Source organism: Cucumis sativus (genome assembly GCF_000004075.3).
Source record: "Cucumis sativus mitochondrion chromosome 1, complete sequence".
Lineage (NCBI taxonomy): Eukaryota > Viridiplantae > Streptophyta > Magnoliopsida > Cucurbitales > Cucurbitaceae > Cucumis > Cucumis sativus.
The window spans coordinates 764,391-789,315 of record NC_016005.1 but is presented as its reverse complement, the minus strand read 5'-3'; the positions used below and the strand labels follow the sequence as shown (position 1 = coordinate 789,315).

At 43.4% G+C, this 24,925-nt stretch overlaps 2 protein-coding genes across 2 annotated transcripts; both read right to left on the bottom strand.

Annotated features, from left to right (window-relative positions):
- Window positions 1–21,377: 21,377 nt before the first annotated feature.
- Window positions 21,378–22,001, bottom strand: nad6 (NADH dehydrogenase subunit 6). Its single transcript has one exon. It carries the CDS (start codon window positions 21,999–22,001, stop codon window positions 21,378–21,380), a length of 624 nt encoding a protein of 207 aa, YP_004849335.1.
- A 1,112-nt stretch (window positions 22,002–23,113) lies between these two features.
- On the bottom strand, window positions 23,114–24,196 carry rps4 (ribosomal protein S4). Its single transcript is given in 1 exon segment — window positions 23,114–24,196. A coding segment is annotated over 1 exon segment (1,083 nt).
- Window positions 24,197–24,925: the final 729 nt, after the last annotated feature.

The window sequence follows — 24,925 nt, the reverse complement described above, 5'->3', positions numbered from 1 at the left end:
GAACAAGGCTCAAAGAAGATTTTCGGTTCATCTTTAGCTCATTATTTGAGAACAAATGAGGAGCTCTTGAGTCAACTTATTTAAGACAAGAAGAAGAGGACTCGGCTTCACTCTATCTTCTCTGATTATTTCTTTCGCACGACTTAAATAAGAGAAAGCACTATTTATTAGTCTTTTGAATATCTGATTATTACTTTCGCACTTGAGCAGTTTCTTTATGGTTTATTCGACTATTGATTGAATCAATGAACAAGGCTCAATGTAATATGAGTTGAGGAGCTTTCGAAACTATTTCTATCTTATGAGATTAGATTCTCTCTTTCGTATTTATGATGAGGCGCAAAGAATATTGCGAGTGCAAGTGCTCAAATATAAAAGCAGGGAGACTAGATTCGTCAGTCGAGAGAAATCAATGAACAAGGCAAGAGAAAGCAAAGCAAGCTATCACTCATTTTCATAGGAATCTGTCTCCGATCGGATCTCTATAATAAAGCAGAAGTAGTCTCGGCGGTTACCGAAACGCTGCTCGAGCTATGGTATCGGAATGAGAAGTTGAAGTTGAAGTATCCGCGGGCTAGGAGAAGAGAGTCGAGTGGAGATCTTTCTTTTTCAAATATTCTTCATAGTCGTCCGGAGCTATATAGTAGGAGCAAAGTGATTTATAGAAGGCTCAATTCAATTTGAGGAAAGCGAATTTCCCTTTCTTTCAGAGTGGGACATCTCAGGTTAATAGAGTTCTCAGCCATTTGCCTTATCATGGAATTCAAGATCTCATACCGCACCGGCTCAATATTCTTTTCACCTTGCCCTGGGCAAGCATTTAGGGAGTTCTTCATATACGAGAGAATGGGGAATCTTTTCTCATTCAAGATATATGACCTTCTTCTTTCCACTTCTACTAAGACTGAATACCGCTCACATATTAAGCTGCTCCGTCGTGAATATGGATAGTCCTCTTATAATATAAAAAAGGCCACTTTCAAAATCAAAGCTCATCTTCAACCTTGTTTTTGATGAGCCGAAGGCGCAAAGAATATTGCCCATATTGCCTCTCGTCTTATTCCAATAATATAAGTCATGATCCCATATTTTTCTACGTAGGACCAGCTTAATAAGGACTGAACTTCTTCCGCAATTCAAGGTCGAGCCTTTCCCCTATGACTCTGGATCCGAGACAGATGACTCTTCCTTTGGTCTCGTCCTATCCGAATAAAGGTAGCAAAGAGCGGCTTCCTTATTCCCTGCCCCGATCGATGGGGTTCCTCTTTCTAAGAGTGAATTCCTCTTCCTTTTCCGCTCCGTGGGCGTCTATCAACTTCATTCCCTAGCTTAGGATCTTGTCGAGCAAGAGCATTCTGATCCGTCCGGAGGCGCAAAGAATATTGCCTTCCACTTTCTCTCTTTCTTCCATTTCCTTTAAGTAAGTTGGAGTTGGAATGCCAGTTTAGTCACTTTTGAGTCCTCCCTTCTTAAGTAATAATGCTGCAAATTAGGGGTTGATTTTCACATCTTTGATTAGTAGTCATTTTGCACTTTTCTTTATATAAAGCAGCAAGAAAAATCAAGCTAAGAGTCCTCCGGACTATCCATATTAACCTAGCCTTCGGACCTGTCTAGAAAATCCACTTTTCCTGCGTAGGACGAGTCTTACAATATCCCGCGTAGTGGGCCATAGATCTTTGCACCTTGATTTTAGCCAAGTTTGAATCGGAAAGGGATTAGAGTGAAGGATCCGGCCGTGATCCCTCTGTCTTTGTTCTCGGTTTTCAGTCAGCTTACGCTGTGAGCAAGGACACCTTCGACAGTCTCGTCCGACCCTCTATCTAAGAAAGAATCCGTGCCTTTGTGTCTCATTCTTTGGTTAAAAGCAATGATTCGCACGCTTGATAGAGCGGTATGTACCGCTACGTGGGGCATCCTCACTCTGGAACAAGGAATTTACTTTGTCCCAAGATGGAAGTCTATCCCAACTCCGCCGTGGTGTGCGAAGCTCATGGCACAGAGCGGTGATAAAACTCTCTATGCCAAGAAGATTTCTTTGCCTTCTTTTCTTGTCCGACATCATTGGAATGAATTATACTGTGCATTAAAGTAAAGCGTACGGACATCGGTGCTCCCAAGGGGTGGGCAAAATACACACGGTACATCTTCCACGAAAATAATGAGACCATCTATCAGTGGTCATCAAAATGATTCGAAGAGAGACCTGGTAATATCGATCTTAGAAAAGTGAGGCCTCCGACTCTGAATTTAAAGCAAAAAGAAAGCTCTAGATGAGTATCTGAGACTATATTCAATTTTGATAAGGGAGGGTCCCTCCAGAAAAGTGGTCTAATCAATTGATTAAGAATCTTTGACCCAAAAGCGCTTTTTTAAGCGGCTGCATGAAAGGGATCATGACTCTGGGTTAATATGGATAGTCCTTCGGACCTGTCTTATGGAGCCTAACGTCTGCAGAAGTCTTTAATAGAATGAATGACTTGCACTCCACGCATATTTCATTGCGCCTCCAATTCCCCGTCACCTGTCCATCAAAGAAAGGTCCAGGGTCCTACGTGCCAAAGAAAGGTCCAGGGTCCGGAGTCCGCAGGATTCTTATCCGGAGTCCGGAGGATTTATCCGTAGGACCATCCGTAATTAACCGAAGTAGGACTATCCATTAGAAGCAGTCCGCAGGATTTATCCTACGTCCGGAGTCCGGAGGATTCTTATCCGTAGGACTATCCATATGGAAGTAGGACCATCCGTAATTAACCGAAGTAGTCCGGAGTCCTACGTCCGCAGGGCCAAAGAAAGGTCCAGGTGATTTATCCGTAGGACCATCCATATGGAAGGAAGTAGTCCGGAGGATTTATCCGTAGGACCATCCGTAATTAACCGAAGTAGGACCATCCATATGGAAGGAAGGAGGACTATCCGTAATTAACCGAAGTAGTCCGGAGGACTTTCCGTAATTAACCGAACTTTGCGCCTAGCCTTCGGACCAGCTGACTCTAAAGGTTCGATCCAGCACTAGGCGATTTCTTACTTCCCATTTTCAATAAAAGAGAGGGGAGGCCCAGATTGGAGATGATCCCGGCGACGATCTACCTTCAGAAGTTGCCGATAGCTACATCGCGATTCCGAAGCACAGCACTCATACCGCCATTCTCAAATAAGAAGTTCGGAAGACTCATAAAGAAAGGTGCGAAGGTAAGACATCCAGAGTCTGAGTACGAAAAGCATCCTTGAGTATGATGAGTCAAGCGCGAACTATGAACTCTATTTGATAACAAAGAAATAAGAAATGAAAGAAGAACTCTATTCTGACACTTCTTTTCTTACTTGATAATTGGGATTGACGGAGCGGAATCGGGGAATTCAAGACCTTTCTTGCATTATGAGAAGTATTATTCATTATCTCTTTTTTTATCCCAATCCCATTTTCTGGCTGAACGAGCATCAAGCTCAAGCGCTATCACTCTTCTTAGCAGCTCGGAAGTTCATAACTTCACTCTTTTCTTTGTCTTGTTCAGATCAACCACTATTTTTAGCGGAGCGAAGTCCGTAGTAGGAGTTGAAGCTTTGAAGGCCTCACCCGATTGATTGACCTTCAGTAGTAGGAGTTGGAGCGGTTGCCGGAGAGGGTCGATGGAATTGAGCGAGACTTATAGAGGCGCTGGATACAAAATAAAGGGAAGACTTAGTTGGAAAGCTAGCCCTTTGCACATATCCACTTTCTTATTCTTTCTTAGAATGGGATCTACGCCGCTAGCCCAAGTCGACCAAGCAGCTATTCGGTTCGGGGAACAGTAATAAATAAAGGTAATAAGCAAGGGAAGAGACAGAATCAATCGTAGGGGCGGCTGAAGAATAGGGTCTACATCAAGGTAACTGAAATCTCCATCCGTCGTCCTTTCATTCTCAGGATCGGGAGAAGGTATTCATACGACTGGATAGGAGCGATATAGATATAAAGGAGCTCTCCTCTTGACTTCTGACTAAGTACTATCGGCAGCATAAGAACTCATCCGTGTTTAGGGCTCTATAGATAGGTGCTGTTGAAATAGGCGAGACCAGTCCTCCGGACCTCTTTTATCCACAGGAAAAGCTTGATAAAGAAAAAGGACCACTAACAAATGTTAAGGAGAGGTGTGAATACGCTTTTCCGTAAGTAAGGAAAAAACAAAGGCTCAATGCAATATGAGTTGCAGAAAGAATTTGAGATTTTGCTCGACCTTCAATTCAATATCACAATGAGTTCAAAGAAGATTTCAAGAAAGCACCGTACCAGACCGACCACCAGCTTAGTTTACTCGGGGGATCTCTGAGCAATATTCTTTGCGCCTTCTTTTTGTTCTTTGAACCTCGATCATTCATGAAATTCCTTTCCGTCTTCCGGACTCCAGGCATAATCTTATAATATGATCTTCCTTCCCGCTCACATATTAAGCTGCTCCTAAGTAGTGGTAAAGGGTAGATTCATTCATTCTACGCATATTTCATTCCGCCTCATCTAGAGCTTTTCTTTGAGGAGGCGCAAAGAATTTGCGAAGAAGGACTATCCATTAGGGAATTTGAGTGCAAGTCATTCATTCTATTAAATAGGCGAGGAGAGGTGCAAAGAATATTGCGTGAACAAGGCCAAATCTAAAAAGTACTGAAGAAAGCCTATCCAACAAGAGAAAGCTTAGAGATGAAATGAAGAAAGAAAGTCATAAGAGGCTCAAAGAATCCCACTACGCGGGGAAAGCACTTCGAGCAATCCGGACGGAAGAAAAGGTCAATGGAAGTCCTCCTTATCTTTGATTATGGCGGAGGGAGCCCACTAAAGAAAGCCTACTACGCCTATTAGTTCGAACTTGGCTCCGCTCCTTCTACGTCCGACTATGAACCATTTTCACATTCAAAGGAGATTCGGAATTAGATGCTTTGGCAGTCTCGCAGCAAGGGTTCCCTGGTATGCTAGGCTGATGGAGACTTTGGAAGCTCATTTGCGTCAACTCCGCTTTAGCTACTAATCTATTCTCTGTCTCCTTCGTCTATACTTCGACTGGCGTCAGGAGGCTTTCTATGTCTTCTATAAGAGGCCACCGGTGGGGTAAGCAAGAACCGAAGGAGGTATCACAGTTCCAAGTGCTATGGATAAAGTAGGGCGTGACCGGCTAGCATCACTATCATGCGTTTAGCTCGGCGGCCATGACGGCTGCTGCCTTTCACTCGAGATGCTACCGCCCCGTGGGAGCCTAGGCCCGCTGTTCTAAGGCGAGTGGATAAGCACATTGGGTCCTGAAGGCTCATTCTACCACCCTTCACTCCAGGATCATCTTTAGCGGACACATCTACGGTCATTCTATCTACTAAGCGCAGGCGCTTCGCGAAGGGTGAAAGATTTGCGGATATGCTCAGGCCCAACTCCAGGCTGATCTGATCCAATCCTTTCTTGGCAAGCTCTTTCAAGCCTTTGATCAATTATTACTACTTAGAATGCCCTTATCTGAGACCGGTATGAGAAAAAACCTAGCCTTTTCGCAACTCAAATTGCATTGAGCCTCCCCCACGGTGCGGTGCAAAGAATATTGCGAAGACCGCTCCGAAGGAGTCTTATGAAACCTGGACCCTTCTTTTTAAAGAAGAAGTCCGGAGTCCTACGTCCGCAGGGCCAAAGAAAGGTCCAGGTGATTTATCCGTAGGACCATCCGTAATTAACCGAAGTAGTCCGGAGTCCTACGTCCGCAGGGCCAAAGAAAGGTCCAGGTGATTTATCCGTAGGACCATCCATATGGAGGGAAGTAGTCCGGAGTCCGGAGGATTCTTATCCGTAGGACTATCCATATGGAAGTAGGACCATCCGTAATTAACCGAAGTAGGACCATCCATATGGAAGGAAGTAGGACCATCCATATGGAAGGAAGTAGGACCATCCATATGGAGGGAAGAAGTCCGGAGTCCGCAGTCCGCAGTCCGGAGGATTCTTATCCGTAGGACTATCCATATGGAAGTAGGACCATCCATATGGAAGGAAGGAGGACCTGTCTTATGGCGCCTCTCCTTTCATTCAAGGCATATTTCATTGCGCCTCTCCTTTCACTCCTTCTTCTTTCTCGCAATATTCTTTGCACCTACGCCGATCATTCCCTAATAGTCATCTGGACCCCTTATAATTGGGGGCCATAGATCTTTGCTCCTCGCAATATTCTTTGCGCCTCTGGACTATTCATCCTATTTCTTTAGGAGGAATTTCATTTGGATCAGTAGTCTTTTCTGACTGAACTTTGAAGTAGGTTCTTCTCTTTTATTAAGGTTGACTTTTCGCCATAGGTGGCTAACCTCAAATAACCTTGATTGAAGGTCAAATCCAATGGTTTGGCGCAACTAAGCCAGGAGAAAGGTGCGATATCAAGAGAGAAATTTCAGCCAAAGGCGTGAACACAGCATGCTTCAAGAAATCTACCAAATTCATATTCCTGTCAGCCGAAAATGAATGAATTGAATAAATAAGTTCACATCCTTGGGTCGAGCGTCCTGGTCGATTTGTACCTCTTTGTCGACTGACTTTGCTTGGGTCTCTTTCCCTGTCGAGTTACTTATGGTGGGATCCCTCCTTCCTCTTGAGAACTTGTATACCCGGACTGGGTTGTGCTATGGCTTGAATCCTACTGACTATCCACTTAACCTCTCCTTGATCATAATAGAAAAGAAAGAAGAAAAGAATATCAGAAGCATTCCTTCAAGAACTTCCATCAATAAAGAAGGCTCAAAGAAAAGTTAATATGGATATCAAACTCATATTGCATGGAGCCTTTCTTCTTTTCTTAGATAAATGCTCCTCAAATTCAAAGAGCCTCCGTCCGAAGGACTATCCATTAGGAGAGGTGCAAAGAATATTGCGACATGAAGAAAGACAAGCTTAAAAAGACAAAGAGGCGTCAGGCTTAAGAAGGAAGAGATAGGCGGTTGAGCCCTTCTCAGTTCTCATTCTGATTCCCCAGCCCTGTTGTCGAGCTTCTGCTTAAAAAAGCTCTTTCTCCATATTCTATTCAGGAAAAGACTTGACATTACAATAATCAGAGAAAAGCCTGTATTTAGCTCTAAGCTTACCGAGCGAACAAGAGAAAGATCTCATGAAAGATCTGAAATATTCTTTGAACCCTTTATTCACAAGTCCTCCGGACCAGTCTCGCCCTCCCACTCGTTCAGAAAGCCTATGAAATCTGGTCAATCCGGAAGACAGCTTCCGACACCTATTAAGGAAAGAACCGTCTTTGCATCTGGGATCTTAGTAGATTGAAATGGAGCAACTTCCGGGCGGTACCTTTGTGGAGGGGATTCACTTTCAGAAAGTAGAAGTCGAAATTCAGTAGAAGTCGAAGGAAGAGATAGGGTTTCAGGTAAATTTATGGGCAGCTTCTAAATCTACATTTTGAGAGAATAAATAGCTTGACTCAACGACAACAACTGAAACTGAAGAAAGAGCTGCTACTGGTCTCGCCTTTGCCTGGGCCTAGCCCTCGTACTCTGACTCAGCAGCTAATGTATTCGGATTCAAATGGCACATCTTCTTTCCAGTCTAGCCTATGAAAGAGCTTGAAAAGCGTCCGTCTTGTGACCGCTACGTGGGAGTACTGATTTGACTGATTTTCCCCACTGGTGGAGTGGAGATACTTCATCCCTCTCCCTCTAGGTCGAGCTCATCTGCACCCTTGTTTTTGCTTACTCGTGAAACTACTCAGACTGAAAGAATCTTTGTCTTACGCAAATGACAACGGGCACTTTTGTTCCGAGAATGCTAAAACCTCTCCTCTGTCTATTAGTGGTCTCATTGAGTCAGAAAAGTTCCAACGCAATATTCTTTGCCTGAAATTTGAGTTCCGCTTTGTTTTTCAGAAGGACATTCTTGATTTTGAGAGAGGCTGAGAATACGAGGAAGAGGCAGGGGAAGGTTGAAGTCCGCTCTTCCCGCTACGCAAACCGCTCCGTCGGCCTTTGGAAGGGAATAAGAGTAGGATCTCTTTCCGAATAGGTAAGGGTGGGGAGGACGAAAGGTCATTCTCAGTCTAGACTTAGGGTTTTCTTGAAATCTAGGGGTTTCTCATATGGACTTTCGGAACCGGGAAGAGTCATAAGTATGGATCTTAATGTGAAAAGCATATCCTCTCTTTACTGGCTAAGAACCGCTGAAAAAAGTAGGATTTCACCTCGGAAGATAGAAAAGTGATTTCACTGAGTTGAGAAGAAATCATCAAACCATGGGGAAACTACCGCTACGTGGGAGGAGACCTGTCGCGGGGTGAAGCCTGAATAGCCCCAAATGGGCTAAAGCCATGTTCAGATTTCATTTTGATCAGATCCCTTTCGCGGGCGGCTAGACCTCGATAGCAGTTGTCCGATCGGAGATCTCTTTTCAAGCCTCTGAACTCTATTTACCTTGATTTTTTCTCATTTTCCAAGACTGATTTTTTATACTGGATCCTGAAGTTCCGGATCTCAACGGGAAGGGAAAGGCTGAAAAAAGAAGGAAGAATGGAATATCCAGGTCCAAGAAAGGAAAGCCCTTGGTTAGAAGTCATTTCAAAGACTAACCTCAAATCCTAAGACTGAGAAGGGAGGATCGGTGCCCCTTCCCAATCCGAACCAGCTCCATAGGCGGGTGGTGACTTTTCCTAGGAAAGTGATTTGACTGATTTTCAGTACCGGTATTTTTCTGGGAATAATCCACCGTTAACCTACTAAAAGTCATCAAGAGAAAGTCCTCGACCCCATTTTTCCCCTCATTAAGAAAGACTAGAACAAAGATGACTATCTCCACGCTTCGAATCAAAAAGCGAAGGACTTCTTTATCACCTTTTGAATCGACCGCCTTGATTTTAGCTATAGAACTCGCAAAGTTCATTGATTTTCGGACTGATTAATTCCACTTGAATAAATAAGGCGCGAAGCCTTTACGTAAATCAAAGAAAATGAGCTCATTAACGCAAAGATGCACAAAGTCGCAATATTCTTTGCACCTACTCCGATCTCCCTAATGGATAGTCATCTGGACCCGGCCATAGATCTTTGCGCCGCTCCGTGGTCCTCCGGCGCAATGAAATATGCTCCTCAAATTCTTTGAGCCTTCGGTTCAATTATTTTGCGACTGGAAAAATCAAGCTCCAGATCAAAGAAATAGTCAGACCTATACTTCCACTCATTAACGATAAGAAAGTAAAGAAAAGAAAGCGAAAAGACAATTCTTTGATTTTGATTTCACTCAAATCATCAATATCCCTGTTTTCTCGCCTTCGGACCTGTCCTCCGGACAGACGGGTTAATATGGATAGGACTGAGGACGGGGAAGGAAGTATCTTTATGAATAAGGGTTAGCATGAGAAGGAGAAAGAATAGGTTCAAAGAAAGCTGCTACACCGGCCCGAGTTTCATTCATCTTCTTGAGTTGGGTCCCCTGAACCAGGAACCCTTGCTCTAGCTAGATCTCTTTCATTCTCTCTTTCCGAAGCAAGAGCAGTTCTTGGAGTTCCGGAGAGAGCTGCTTTACCTAGGGGATCGGCAGAAGTCTCAGTTTCGGCAGCCTCAGCTGGGTCTGAGTTAGTGGCTTAGCTCTTCTTCCATCTCCATCAGTACTCTTTCTTTCTGTGAGTAGGACTAGCCGGGAATGATAATCAGGATCACTTTCAAAGGAAGAAGGCAGATCCGCGGGATCGGAGGTCAGAGGTTCAAAGAATATTGACGAGACTGAGTTTACGAAGGAGAGGGAAGAGATGACGGCGACAAGGAAGACAAACTCGTCCTTTAATCAAGAGGCGGAAGTGGCTGAGGCTGACGTTCTGAGATCGGATCTCAGAGAAAGCGCTCGGGTAGATCCGCTAGGGATCCATCCACGTCACAGGGTAAAGAAAGAAGACTGAAAGAGAAAGAAAGAGATCAATGAAGAAAAGTCATAGGGGAAAGAGAAGTAAAGATAAAGAGAAGAAAGGAGAAAAGTCTCAGAAAGAAGAAGAAGAGCAAGGTGAAAAGAATATTGACGCATGCACTACTTATATCTTATTATATCTTATCCTATCTTTTCTTTGATGAGGAAATCCTATTCAGATTACTATGGCGAAAAGAAATTTCACATTTGAACTCGCAAAGTGGGATTTTAGTCATGGAAAATGGAGATTCATCCTGTCCTTGACGTCTGCCACCCCATTCTCTTTCCCAATCATCTCTTTCGTCGAAAGAGAAGAAGGGAAGAATCCGTACCTCTTTCTTCTTGAAGCGGAGGCAGAGCGCTGAGTAAGCTCACCGAAAGAAATCCTCCTTGGCAGTTCCGGTCGCAGTTCTCGCCCTCCTCAGTCTTGGCCCGCGGAGTGGGTTTTGTAATAGTCGAGTAAATCATAAAGTAGCGGTTGCAGATTCGTGCTCTCGGATGCGGCATCCCTTCTTCTTCTAGCCTTCTTAGTAGATCGATCGGTAAGAGATCGTATTGAGCCTGAACATTTCTTTATCCCCCTTTGTGAGAAGAAAAGAGATTGACTCTCTCAACTCCAAAAACCCCAAAAGGAATGCGAGGTGGCAAGGCGCGAAGCGAAGGAGCGCAAGTCCAAGCGTGCAAACTGAAATAAACCCGGGGAAATTGCTTTGATCCTCAGAGACTGAAAGATTTCCTTGAAAAGGTATTTCATTCTATTCATCAGGCCCACGTAGCGGTAAGATCTCTTGAAATAGGAAAGAGAGCGGAGAGGATCCCCATCCCCTGAAAGAGAAAGGAGAACTATATCCCAATCCCATGCTCGCCCGACGAGGTGCGAAGGAGGCGGTTGAAGGAGAAGGAAGGTCAGAATTGACTTGCTCTCTCACTTCTAAGAAGAGAGAAGAAAGAAGACCAAGAGTACGGATGCTATCTCTTATTGTTATATATAAATACTGACCGCGTAGAAGGCGCAAAGAATATTGCGAGGCGCAAAGCCCAATTATAAGGGGTCCAGATGACTATCCATTAGGGAATTTGAGAAGGCTCGACTGTAAGGAAAAATAAGGGTAAGGCTGAATGAAATTTGAGTTTGCGTGAGGCGCAAAGAATATTGCGAGGTTCAAAGAATATTGACAAGACTTTTAGCGGAATCATGACGGATATTATTGGAATCAGACTCAAGAGGAGCTTTCCATAGATCTTTGCGCCTAACAAAAAGCAAAAAGAAAGAATGTCTATCTGATAAGTTTGACGACCGCGGAGTGGGACAGGGGTTGTTTAGGGGAGAATGCAGTTGAGGGTTCGAGCCCCACTCTCTTCGACCAGAGGCTGTACGCCTTGGCGGCAGTCGTTCTTGAAGTGAAAGAAGCTCTTCTTTCTCATATTATATATATTGTTGATGAACTCGGATAAAGAAATGGATGAACTAGACGGAGAGCAGAGTTCAGGGAAAAACCCCATGCATGCGCATCGGATCGAAGCGCTCCGTCTTCCTTTCGGGGGAAACTAAGCCGCGCCACTTGCTCTTTTTTTTACCGCGTAGTGGGGTTCACCACAGGTTAATATGGACCTGATCTCAAATGAGCAATATTCTTTGCAGGTTTCAGATGAGCTTTTGTTTTTGACTTGAATATGATACAAGAAAACCACTGCCCTTGTTCATTGATTACTGTGACCACTTTCCGAATCTTAGAATGAAATGTGTTAAGAAAATGAGAACTACAAAAAGTCATCCATGAATTCATTGTCAATATTCTTTCTCATATTCATTCAGCCTTCGTAGCATCTTTATTCCACCTTACTGCATTTTGGAGTCTTCTCAACAATATCCCTGTCTTTAAAGAAAGGAGATTTCTAGTTAACTCAACTGACTCCTTCGTCTGCAGAAGTCTTTTTTGGTCCGAAGTCTTCGCAATATTCTTTGCGCCTTCTATAAAGAACTTTGCGACAAGCCCACGTAGCGGGAAGAAAGAATATCCTTAGCTATTGATTGAATCATATTTGAGAAAGAAAGAAGATTTCGAAAGAAGCAAAAACCCTCTGCGGTCAGTCCTTCGGACCAGCTGACTATCCATATTCATGACAAAGGCCTTATTCGCGAATTGGCTTTTTTCTCTTTGTACTGGGATTATAGCCGTCTTTCTACCCAGCCGTAGGCTGATTATCTGAGGAGTCTTATTAGAAGGCTTTGACCTCGATTCAATTGAGTTTGATTTTAGTGGGTTAGGCTATTTGCCTTATTTCTCATTCAAGAGCTGATCGAAGAACTTCTCCTTTTTCAAAAGAAGAAGAACTGCGACTGCTGCTTCTAATACCACTGATGCCCTACTTCTCGTTCTCGACCCGTCCTTTGCCTTTGGTTTGCGCTCTTAGGCGAAGGCTCAAAGAAGATTGAGAAAGATGAACCGAAAATCTGAGCAATATGAAAAGCTTTGAGCAATATTCTTTGCGCCGCTCCGTGGGCTTACCTTTTTTTAAGTGGAAGGCAATATGCTCAAATTAGGTTTCAGGCAATATCAATATTCTGCTTTCACGCAATATTCTTTGCACCTCTGGACTATTCATCATATTTTCGTAAATAGTGGTCCTCCGGATAATGGATAGTCCTACTTCGGTTAATTACGGATGGTCCTACGGATAAATCCTCCGGACTACTTCCATATGGATAGTCCTACTTCCCTCCATATGGATGGTCCTACGGATAAATCCTCCGGACGTAGGATAAATCCTGCGGACTCCGGACTCCGGACCCTGGACCTTTCTTTGATGGTCCTCCGGACGGCTTTGAACCTTGCTGTGTAAGGGAAAGAGGAAGAAAGAGGAGCCACTTCTTATCCAGGGATGCAAGAACATCAGGTCTCACCTTCATTCCCTGAGATGTAAAATCAAGCGGAAATCTGAGATAATACTTTGAGCCTCTACCGCGGAGTGGGATCCCATTTTGTTTAGTTCGTAGAACACTCCAAAATAGTGATTCAAACCTGCACAGGAAAGCCTGATGATTCTGCGGCTTGCGTCCCTGGGTCCCTCTTTCAGTTCGGTTCGGAAAAACTCTCTAAAGTAGGGTAGGTCGGCGCTAGACCAGATTGAGCTGTATCGGCATCGGTTGTCTAAGTTGCTGGTGCAACTCAAGTAGTAGACTATGCAGCCCTTGCTTTTCTTTTTGCTGCATAAGTTTATAGACGTTGAGGATAGGCGCAAAGCTCAAATACTTTGATCCTTTTCACCTTTACCTCTTTCTTCAGTAGCTTTTGTTAGGTTATGTTCTCCTCTTTGAACGGCTTTTCCAGGACGGGGGATTTGATGAGAAAGAGGATCGGGGCCTTAAGCGGAGTCAGACTTGGTCCGGGGATAAGTTTCAGAGGAAGAAAAAGAAAGAGAAGAGGTCGACAGGTCACATCCCGAACAACAAGGGAATTCCCTCTTTCAGAAGAGTTGGGTGCTGCGGAGAGAGCTCCTTCTTCCATTGAATCATCAGAAGTTAGCATTCTCAGTTTCATAGGAATCAGTCCCACCTGCTGAGTCCGCGTCATCGGCTGAAGATCTTGCTGTTCCAGAAGCTCTTTCTGTGGCTCTCGCTCTCTCACATCAAGCGGTATTCCCAGTTGAACTGGACGAATCCAATTATAGGCTTTTATACGCCAATATCGAAAGAAAGAAGGGAAAAAAGGGGTAGAGCAGATCGGAGTGTCTGTCATCAAGTCAAGCTTTCCATCTGTCTGTCGAAGCGGTCACCAACCAACCATTCTTTCAGAATTCAAGCAAAGATTTCAAAGAAGAGAACAACAAGGACAACTCCTTCTTTCTGTCTTTGATTCTTTATAGATTAAATAAAAGAAGGATCAGAAGTTAGCATTCTCACTTGAATGAGGAATCGGAAAAAGAAGTACGCTGCTAGCTCGAGCGAGGTGCCTACAATAAACCATATTATTTGCGTAGCGAGTCAGGGTCAAAGTATTTGAGAGGTGCTGATCTTCTGAAACTTCCGAAACATCCCTCTTTGCGTCTGAGAACCTCTCCCTACGGTCGAGTCTCTTCGCCCCTCTCCCCGACCGACCCGCGTAGTGGGGACTCTTCGGCCGATACTACATTGAACCTGGTACTCGGGAGTTCTGAATATACGAGATAATGGGGACTGTTCAACTCCATACATATTAAGCTCCTTCTTCTGATCCCAGCGGCTTAGTGGACCCGCACTTTATGATGTGCAAATGGACTCCCATTGGGAAAAGTCATAAAATGAAGAAATATGCCTTTCTTTCCATAGACCGATCGATGACGCATACTCAAGAAGAAATCAGCAGGATAGCGGCCGGGGTGGGGCCTCTCTCTCGCCTCTCCTTGAATTACATCCTTCCGAGTCGATTCCATCCTCCACCCTATGAAAGAGAGAAAGAAGAGGGCTGCCAATCCTATCTCTCGGTAAAGCCGCTTCTTTCGATCCTCTACAGAGGAGAGGGGAAAGATCTCATGCTAAAGAGAATGAAAGAAGAAAGAAGGATGCAACTGAAACTGAAAGAAGATAGCTCCGGACCCGCCTCAATGAACAAGGGCAAGAGATTCTTACTCAAGAGCGACTTCGATACTCGGTCGCATCCGATTCCTCTCATAATAGGGGGTTCGCCCAGTCTCTCTTTATTTAAGGAGATCTTGGGGATCTGCTTTCGCAATATTCTTTGCACGGGTAGAGTCAGAAAGACATTCTTTCTTTTTGCTAGGATGAATTCATATTCGAAGCGCCTATAAATTCCCATATTAAGCTACTGAGGCCCAATGAAATATGCGGGATATTGTAGGACTATTCATATTAGCTTTATTTGAAAAAGAAAGGCGCAAAGAATATTGAGAAAGAATGATCGGGGTAGAAGAAATTCTTTGGGAGGACAAAACCCCTTAACCTGCTTTGTTTGAAGGTCAATGAACCACTCCACCTTAAATTAAGGTGAGTGAGGCTAAAAGATCGACCAGGCTACCTCCTCTGCTACTCCATTCCCCTCAACAGCCTTTCTCCGATCGAGGAGATCCCTATTAAAGTAGATTTGCATGGGAGAAATCCCTAGAAACTTTCCAGTTTGAAGCGGTAGAATGTCTCATTTACTTATTCACTGGGAAATGGGACCATGCCTATCCTTATTCTGACTCGGGGCCGGAATACGAAAAGAGCCTGCTGAAGGAATTCTTTCTTTCTTTCTGCGGCACACTGCGGAAAAACCATCAAAAAACTCAAGAAGGAAACCCGTCTTCTTTGCTCCAGCGAGAGAAAGACGGACAGGCCAGTTCACGAGGCCTCAGTTTCATAAAAATGCAGGAAAGGTGCAAAGAATATTGCCCAGGAGATCAATTTCAACCATTTCTGTAGTCCCAAGCAGCACTACCCTATTTCTTTCGTCTTAGGCAACTAAGACAGATGTAGATCGGTCTCAAACCTAGCCTTTATCTGAGTCGGGCGAGCATCTTTGAGATTGGGATATAGTTCTCCTTTCTCTTTCAGGGGAAACCTCTCTTTGCCGGTCTCTTTCCTAGGAGAAAGTTCAGTCAGGAAAGGAAGATATTCCATCAAAGTCCTCCCCTTCTTATGCTCCGCTCCTTCCAAAGAGAAAATAAATACGAAAGCAAAGCCATTTTTCATTTTCATCTTTTATCGTTATCAAAGGGGTCCTCCGGACCTGTCTTATTGCACCGCGTAGTGGGCCATAGATCTTTGCACCTTGAACTTTTTCTTCCGAAACCTGAAACCTACTTTAGCAAAAAGAAAGGTCAAGATGACATTCTTTATTTAGGAGCCGTCAACAACTCTTGTTTTAGGACAAGAATCATCAACAACTCTTCTTGATCTATCTCTAGCTGAACCAGAAAATGAACTTAAGACAACTTCGTGGTTTATGATCTTTAACGTGGTCTTCTTCTAAGAAAGTAGCATTTCTCGATACATTTCTTTTCTTCTGGATCGAAGAAGTATCCACCTCTCCTTTCATAGCCTACAAATAGGCATCGATTAGAACGAGGTTCCAATTTCTTCGGGTTTGCCACTAGCACATATGCAGGACATCCCCTAATCTTTCAATATGAACTACTTGACGCCCTCTCCAGAGCTCAAAAGGTCTTGAAGATCGGAACCACATTCAGAATAGAAAGAGCTGTCTCTACTGCATAACCCCAAAACGACTTAGGCAAATGAGCATAGCTCTGAAGGAGTCCAACAAGGTTCTCTTTCTCCTTTCCGATAGACCATTCTGCTGTGGTCTACTAGGTGCTGAGAGTTGGGACCTAATTCCGTCTTCTATCAAATAGTCCTGGAATCTCAAGTCCATATACTCGTAACCTCGATCAGATCGAAGTGTCTTAATCCTTTTACCTAATAGGTTCTCAACCTCTGCCTTATACTCCTTTCACTTTTCAAGGGTTTCGGACTTTTCCCTAGAGGTATAGATAACCGTACCTAGAATAAGAATCAATTCAATCAATATTCATACCCTCCTCAACTTTGCCGTCATACCTATAAAAAGGACCAGTGAATATGGTTCTTTAGCTCTATAACCTTTTCCTGTAAAAGGTCGTTTTCTCATTTGACCTTCGAGACAAGACTCAATGTTCGGACAGAAAGGTCTTCTAACTTGCTGTTAAGCCCATTCTTAACCAATCTCTCAATCCTATTGAGATTAATGTGGCCAAGTCTCAAATGCCAAAAATAGGTACTTTGAGAAATGCTGGTTGAGTCTCAGCAGTTTGAAACATCTCATGATTGAAAATTGCTTTGCCCTCCACCGGTCTCAAAACATAGAAGTTATTCTCCATTTTTGCAGAACAAAGATCAAGACCTTGCAATTCAGACTGAATTAAGAGAAAAGGAAATTGAGTAGCCTTCTTCAAGCAAAGAAGATAGAGAAAGAAAAGAGCTTTGAATCTTAGGAACTATGTACACATTATCCAATAAAATCTATCCTTCTTTGGAGAAGATTTATGTCTCCCACTGCCATAGCCGAGTTCTCCTCTTCCAACTTTCAGAGTCATCTCTCCAGCAACTAGCTCTTGCTTGACAGGAACTACTTCCTTGAAAAAAAGAACATAGGTGATTAGTGGCCCCTGAATCAAGTATCCAGGCAGAATCATCATTGTCCACTAAAGACCTTTCCAAAACCAGTAAATCTTACTGTCTGAAACCTTCTTTTGGCTTGGCATTCTCTTATCTCATATGAATTACGAAGAATGAGAGATGAATTAGACGTAGGAGCCTGAGGACCTTCCTCAGTCGAGACCTTTAGATTATTTTCCACGATTGAAGTTCGTTTTCTTATTTCTATCTTTTATACCATTAAAACCTTTGGCCTTAGACGCATCAAAATTCAATTCTCCTTTCTCTGCTGAAAAAAAAAGAAGAAATTTCTCGTATTAATTTGATTTGCCTTAACCCGCATCCAATCATTTTAGCAAAATGAACAATGAACCCTAATTCACCATTTCATTCTTTTGCAACGAGACTTCAGAGGTTTAGAGCAAGAGCTAGCGTGGGGCACTACTCCTCCTTTGAATTGAGACAATCTCAGCTAATTACTATTACCAGATCTTATGAACATAGTCCTTAGCTACCCTTTTTCGGTCAAGAAATCATTAACAACTTCATACTCCTACTCCTAAGTGTGACCCGCCATTTTGCGGATCCCAGAGGTCCGCCCCAACAAGCTCCCGTAGGGAAGACAGGTGCAAAACCGCTCCGTGGGAAAGCCTAGCCAATTCTGGAGTTTGCGGTGTTCCGACTCCCAGCTCAAGCCCTCCGTAGGGTGCTCGCTCCCAGGGCGAGACGCAGGCGGAGCATGAGAATCTCAGGGTGCAACCGCTGAAACAAGGAAAGCAGGATACCTTGACACCTTTCCTTCACCCACTTACTAGATTTCCCCATGAACCTTGTTATTGACCCATGCAAAGACCGGGAGCTCCCAGGGCGCCTCGAGGCCAAGCATGAATCTCAGGGTGGGAACTCTTGGAGTGGAGAAGTCAATGAAAAGTTCAATAGAACATATACCATTTTTCTCCCACTAAGTATTTTAGACGGTTGGGGTTATAAGTACCAAGCAGAAAGCTAATATGGACCTGATGGATAGTCCCCTTATAAAAAAGGCCACTTTTCTAGGGGCTAAATGAATCTATCTAAGTTGATTGATAGGTGGATGAAAGCATTTGAAATACCTAGTGAGCTAGTGTAGTGCGGTCAGAAAGTGAAAGAAACTTAAGGATTCCCACGGAGCGGTAAAGGTTCCATAAGACAGGGATATTGTGCTTGCTTTTCTTGTACTTTTTATAGGACTAAAGGGTGCAGATGAGATTTTCAGAGGAAAGGAAGAAAAAGGCAAAGGCGCCATAAGACAGGTCCGAAGGACTATCCATCAGGGAGGTGCAAAGAATATTGCGAGGAAGGAGCAAAGAATTTGCGGAGGACTAATGGAAACTTCAGCATTACTAGTAAGCCTCATAATATAGAAGATGAAAGTAGCTACGTAGTCTTGTCTTCTTCTTCTTTTAGATATTATGTCCTTAAGGACTAAATAGTGGGTTTGAAAGACGTAGAAGGAGCGGACCTCAATGAACAAGGGGAGGACGTACATAAAGAAGAGAGACGGAGGAGTTCTATTTTCTTCATTCTCTCTTTTTTTTTGCGGAGCTCCCATAAAGAAGAGGTTAGGAGTTCAGTCTTCTTCTTTTCACTTTTCATTGACTTCTTTATTCTGATTCTTCCTATGCTATGCCTTTTATTCATTCAATCTTCTTTGAACCGCGGAGTGGGAGTTTGAGTATCATAAGAGGATATTTGAGTGAAGAAAGAAGTCAGAAAGCTCAAAAGGAGTACTATCAATGAACAAGGGAATAAAATCAATGAAAAAGTCGATGCCCACGGAGCGGGGTAGTGGAATTCACGAGTCCGACTATCGATGTTCTCGGAAGCCCTATACATTAATTTAAGGCCAAAAAAAAAGACGCAATATTATATGCCTGAAATTTGAAGGAGTCTTAAGACCGAAGGACAGACAGGTCCGAAGGACAGACGGGTTAATATGGATAGGACTGAGGACCTGTGACGCCTTCCTTCCATATGGATGGTCCTACTTCGGTTAATTACGGATGGTCCTACGGATAAATCCTCCGGACGTAGGATAAATCCTGCGGACTGCGGACGTAGGACTACTTCTGTTAATTACGGATGGTCCTACTTCTAATGGATAGTCCTACGGATAAATCACCTGGACCTTTCTTTGGCCCTGCGGACTCCGGACCGGTCTTAATACTCCTAACTACGGGCTCATTAACGAGAATGAAAGAAGAATTATGATTTCATAACTCGAATGAAAGAATCATTATGATTGAATAACCCATAACCTGGAGTGAAATAAAGAATAGACCTCTCTTTCTCCGGACCAGAAACTCAAAGTTTGAACAAACTATGTGAATTTCTTATCCCTTTATGATTCTTGAATTGCTATTTCCCGGCTTTTTTGCTTCTTTTTCATAGTTTTTCGAATATGGATAAATAACGATAATTGTCTAAAAATGACTGATTTTTCATGATTTCTTGCTACTTCCCTATGGGCAAAACCTAGCATTTCCCTCCGCGGATTCATCTGAAATCTAGCTCTTCAATCTAGCAGATTCATTTTGAGCTTCTTTCATTCTCAATGAATTAATTATCAAAAAAAGGATAAAAGCATGAAATGCATTAACTCACAAAGAAGAATTTCTTTCTTGCTACTTTATTCTATTCTTTTCAGCTCTCCTTATTCCTTCCATATGGATGGTCCTACTTCGGTTAATTACGGATGGTCCTACGGATAAATCCTCCGGACTACTTCCCTCCATATGGATGGTCCTACGGATAAATCACCTGGACCTTTCTTTGGCCCTGCGGACGTAGGACTCCGGACTACGGATAAATCCTGCGGACTGCAGACGTAGGACGTAGGACCAGTCTCGCCACTATTAATCCGCACCTTTAGAGTCAGTCTATAATTTGAAAACCTCAGAAACAAGGGTCGGACAGGCAGAACAAGCATCCGCAGCACTCAAGTCAAGCAGGCTGCCTCGAAGAAAGGGGTTTCGGAATTCAGTCGAGAACGAGTTTACGAACGAGAGGATGTGATGAGGATAAAGGCGAACCGAGCGACCTCTTTCATTAGCATCTCGCGCGTATTTATTCAAAAAATAATGAAATAAAGGCTCGACTGAAGGGAGAGGCGAATTAAGGAAGAAAAAGATGAAAGGAATAAGAGGAGTGGACATAATAGCTTTTTTTTGGTCCGGAGGTTATGAAATAACTCGACTGTAAGGAGAGGGGGGAAGTCGTATAGTTTTCCTTAAAGGATATAAGTTTGACTTTGATATTAGAGGAAGAAAAAGTCAATGGAAGTCCGCGGAGCTTCTTTGGTCCGGACCCCACTACGCGGAAGACGGAGCGGGATTCCTCCCCTATCTTTTATGGCGGTCCAAAATATATGCCATAAAGAAAACATAAGAGAGAAAGTTGGAGAGTTTCTGTTCCATAAAACAGTCCGCCTTTTTTTAGACGGGGGACAGCTTTTCCTCTTGGTCGAGAAGACGACCGTTGATTTCTTTCAGCCCTCTTCTTCTTTGCGTACTTCTTCCCTGGTCCCCTGGACCCTACTAATAAATAGAGTTTGAATGCTGACGTAAGGCGGAATCAAGTTCATGGAATAAGTTTGCCTAGGGATCTTCGTTCTTCTTTTTTTCGTGAAATATCTTTTCTACTTTTGACCGCCTCAATGAACAAGGGCTGGGCCTAGCCCTCGTACTCTGACTCAGCAGCCACAAGAAGAGCGAATCAACTGGAACTACTGATCATGCCTATACCAGCTGCAACGGCCCTACCGCGGAGTGGGACAGATTTCCTAGCTGTGAGCGCCACTGAGCATTCTTGTCGTTGGTCTCGTGCGATCCTGGTCTCTCCTCATCGCCCATTGATTCTCTTAATCCTTTCTTCGATTCAAGAACTCAAGAAAGACCTTGAAAGAGAGACTTTAGCGGCCTCTTCTGAGACCTCACCTCTTCTGCGCCGTATCAACTCTTCCTGCCTTTTAGGTGCGATGTCGAGTTACGGAAAGAGAACTAAATGGGCAGGGATCTTACTGGACTCTGTCTTTTGCCTATTTCCGATGAAAGTGAGATTCCCTTTCAGGTATGCTCCCCCACTCCAACTGGGTCGGTTACCCTGTCCCCAACTCTGTCTCGCTGAGAACGCTCGAGGCTAGAACGTTATGGAGCTCCACCTACAATACTATTTCTTAATAAATCAAGGTAACTAAGATCGCGGAGACTATTATTCTTTGCACAGGGATCATCAATCGCCATAATGACCAGAGCAAGCCAAAGCCAGGCCAACCTACGCCTTTTCCTCACCCTCACTCTCACGACTTGGATTCGAACCAATCAAGCTACTTGCCCTTTAGTAGATCGTGAGTGGTTCTGTCGTCCTCCTCATTATAGTCCTCCTAAAATCTAGAGCATTTCGTCGGAATACATCCTGTCTTTTCACCGCGGAGTGGGTAGTCCTATGCATAGTCAGTACTATAGCCCCAATCATGGCTACTAATAAAATCAGACTAGAAAGCAAAAACCAGACGGAATAGTAGGTATAAAGTAAATTGCCCAATGTTTCCAAATTAGTCCAACTTCGTACCTTTCCGGCATAAACCGTATATCTAAGAGAGGTCGTATTTCTTTGGGTTGGTAGTAATGGAATGCTTTCATTATCCAAAATGAAGAAGATTTCCCACCAAAAGATCAGTCCAATAATACCACTCACAGGTAAATAGCGCAAGACTTCTTCGTGAATCTCCGCTATTTGAATATGGAACATCATAACAACGAATAGGAATGAAACGGCTATAGCTCCTATATGAACTACTGGGAAGATCATAGCGAAGAAGTCGAGACCTAACAAAAGAAGTAAACCTGAAGTGTTGCGAAAGACTGGGATGGGAAACAAAACGGAATGTACCGGATTTTTAGCACGTACAACCATCAAACCAGAGACCAAAGCTGGGCTCGACAAAACGGAAAGTATCATGGTACCTCGTCCTTCCCTGAAATGGAACAAACATGCTGGAGCAAGAACTAGCATGAAAGTCGATCTATTACCACCAGCGCGGTTGTTCGTATTTCATTTTCTTCTTCCAAGTCAAGCCCTTCTTAGCTTAGAAAGCACTCGCTGAGTTACTTACGGAATCTCAAATCTCTCTCGACGCCGAGAATTTCTGATGTTTCCAGGGGTCGATCAGAGGTTCGGCTTGCTTCTCCCCCACCTTTTAGCCTTCTGGGCCCCCGAAAGAAAAAAGAAAGAAGAGAAATTCGCCTATTTTTTGGTCTCATTGATAAGGACATATTAACCTGTCCGGAGGACTATGAAACCTATTACCGTCCGTAGGAGTCCTTTTGACTTCTTTATATCCGTCCAGATCCCCAAAATAAATAGTGGGACTGATTAATGGAACTAATATTTTGGACTTGATTTATGGGGTGGATAAAAAGAGAAAATTCTTTCTCTGGGTCCTCCTTCCTTCCATATGGATGGTCCTACTTCGGTTAATTACGGATGGTCCTACTTCCATATGGATAGTCCTACGGATAAGAATCCTCCGGACTCCGGACTACTTCCATATGGATAGTCCTCCTTCTAATGGATAGTCCTACGGATAAATCCTGCGGACTGCTTCTAATGGATAGTCCTACGGATAAATCCTCCGGACCCTGGACCTTTCTTTGGCACTCCGGACCTGTCTTATGGCACCGTAGGTCCTCTCTTTCTAGGTCAATGCAAATTCAGGCTCAAGATGAGATTCTTTCTTTTTCCATATGAACTTCCTTACTCTTCTTTACTTTAATCTCTCAGGCCAGCAGTCTGATACTTCTAGTCGACTGCTCTATGACGGGCTTCCCCGTTCCCTGGGCTCTACTCGCTCGTATACGCTCCGATCCAGCAAGTAATAACAGAAGAAAAACTCTCTTTCCTTGTCCTTAGCTAAAGAAGGCAATAGTGAATCAAGATCTAGATGGTAGGCTTTCTCTTTCTCTTTATCTCTATCCACGGAGATAGCGATACATATGGATAGAAAGAGATCTATTCATCGATCTAGACGAGACTGGAGACGGATAGATATGTCCCTATGAGCGAGCCGATCTTTATATGTTTTGGCCACGTCCGTTTCCGCTCCGAAGAGGAAGGTTTGGATCTTTCAATCTTATGTCGTGAGGGATGTGACCTATGTTAGGTCCATAAGATACCACAGCTTTTAGTGTTCTATGATTCACCTCCGAATAATGAGTAGGTAGTGAGAGACTTTTGATTTTGCTCTTCATAGTAAACTGATGGGGGGATGCGGAGCAATAGGTCGAATTACTATAGAAAGAAGAGTTGTTTTCTATAGGACTTCTTCTTCGAGTAGGAAGATTGAGGTTTTTCTCCTTCCTTCTATTCGATAAGAATAGGGATTGAAAATGATACAAATTCCTCTTCATTCTCTTGTGCTCAGCGAAGGAACTGCCTAAGCATACTTTTTCCGATCCAAACTTCTTTGTTCTTTCTAAGTCTTCTTCTTGCATAGAAGAACGCAACTCTTGCAAAAACCGGGATTTTCGTAGTAGGCGGCATCCCCTCTTAGTTTTGAGTAGGTGGAACCATTCTCTTTTATTTCTTCTCCACATTCTTACCGGGTGATCCAGGAATTTGCCTATGATTTTGTCAACTGATATTTCTTTATAGAAAGATCTCCTTATTTCTGAACCGCGGATTCTCGCCTCATTTTCTTGAAAAGATATTAGATCACCGTGGGACACTTGAAAATGAGTAATTTTGACCATTCCTTTATTCACACAAACCCTTCGATGACTTATCGGCTGCCTTGCTTGAGGAATAGTTGAACTAAAATGGAGACGAACCGGAATAACGTCCGATCTTGTTTCTGGATTGAGTGGAAAAGGGATATAAGAAGTTCGTTCTCTTCCTCTGTGCATCTCTGTGATGGGTAAATCCCCATGAAAAAGGGGCAACTTTCGTGTAGTTTGTGATTGGATGTAACTGTTAAGATTTTCTCTCGGATAAATCTTTCTCTTAATAGATCTCTTCTTGTTTCTCAAGTTTCGGAGAATGCGGCGTTGTATTATTGTCAGTTCTCTCTTCCGAACATTTCCTAAAAGTAGACGACAAGTTTGAAATCTTAATGCAGGCAAGGCATATCTTCTTTCATCCCTTTCGCCACATCGCGTATAACGGGAATCGAACCCGTGTCAAAGACGTGAAAAGTAGATGTCCTAACCAGGAGCAAAAAAGACATGATGAATATACCTCTGTTCCGAGAATAGAAATGGGAAAGATGAGACTCTTAGAAAAGAAAGATAGAATGAACGTCCAATTCAACAACAAAGACAAAGAGAAAGAAGACTGTAAGTTGAATGATCATTCTTTTAGTTTAGTTCGACATGACTTCGGAAAGATCTCATTCAAGAATGAAAGCTGCCAGTCAGAAAAAGAAGAAAAGTTCAATATTCTTTCTCTCTCATTCAAGGCATATTTCATTGCGCCTCAGTCGCAGTCCGGAGGACCTGTGACGCCTTCGGACCTGTCTTATGGGACCGCGGAGTGGGTCGCAAAGATCATTGCGTGAGAAAGATTAGACTTGATGTAGTGTAATACTTACCCCGTAGTTAGGCTCAAAGAATGATCGAGGCTCAATGCAATATGAGTTGCGAGAAAGGCGCAAAGAATATTGCGAGAAGATTTCGAAAGAATTTGATGAGAAGTCATGATTCATTAAAAGCCGCTATAAAGCAGCGCGCTCCTTATTCAAGTTCCATAAGACTCCAAACTTTATTAATGGGGTGATGAGACTCTACCCTAACTAAAGGACCACTAAAAAAGGAGGCGCAAAGAATATTGCGAAGACCGCGAAGGACGCTCAAAGAAGATTTCGAAAGTCATCGATCGCCTTGATTTTA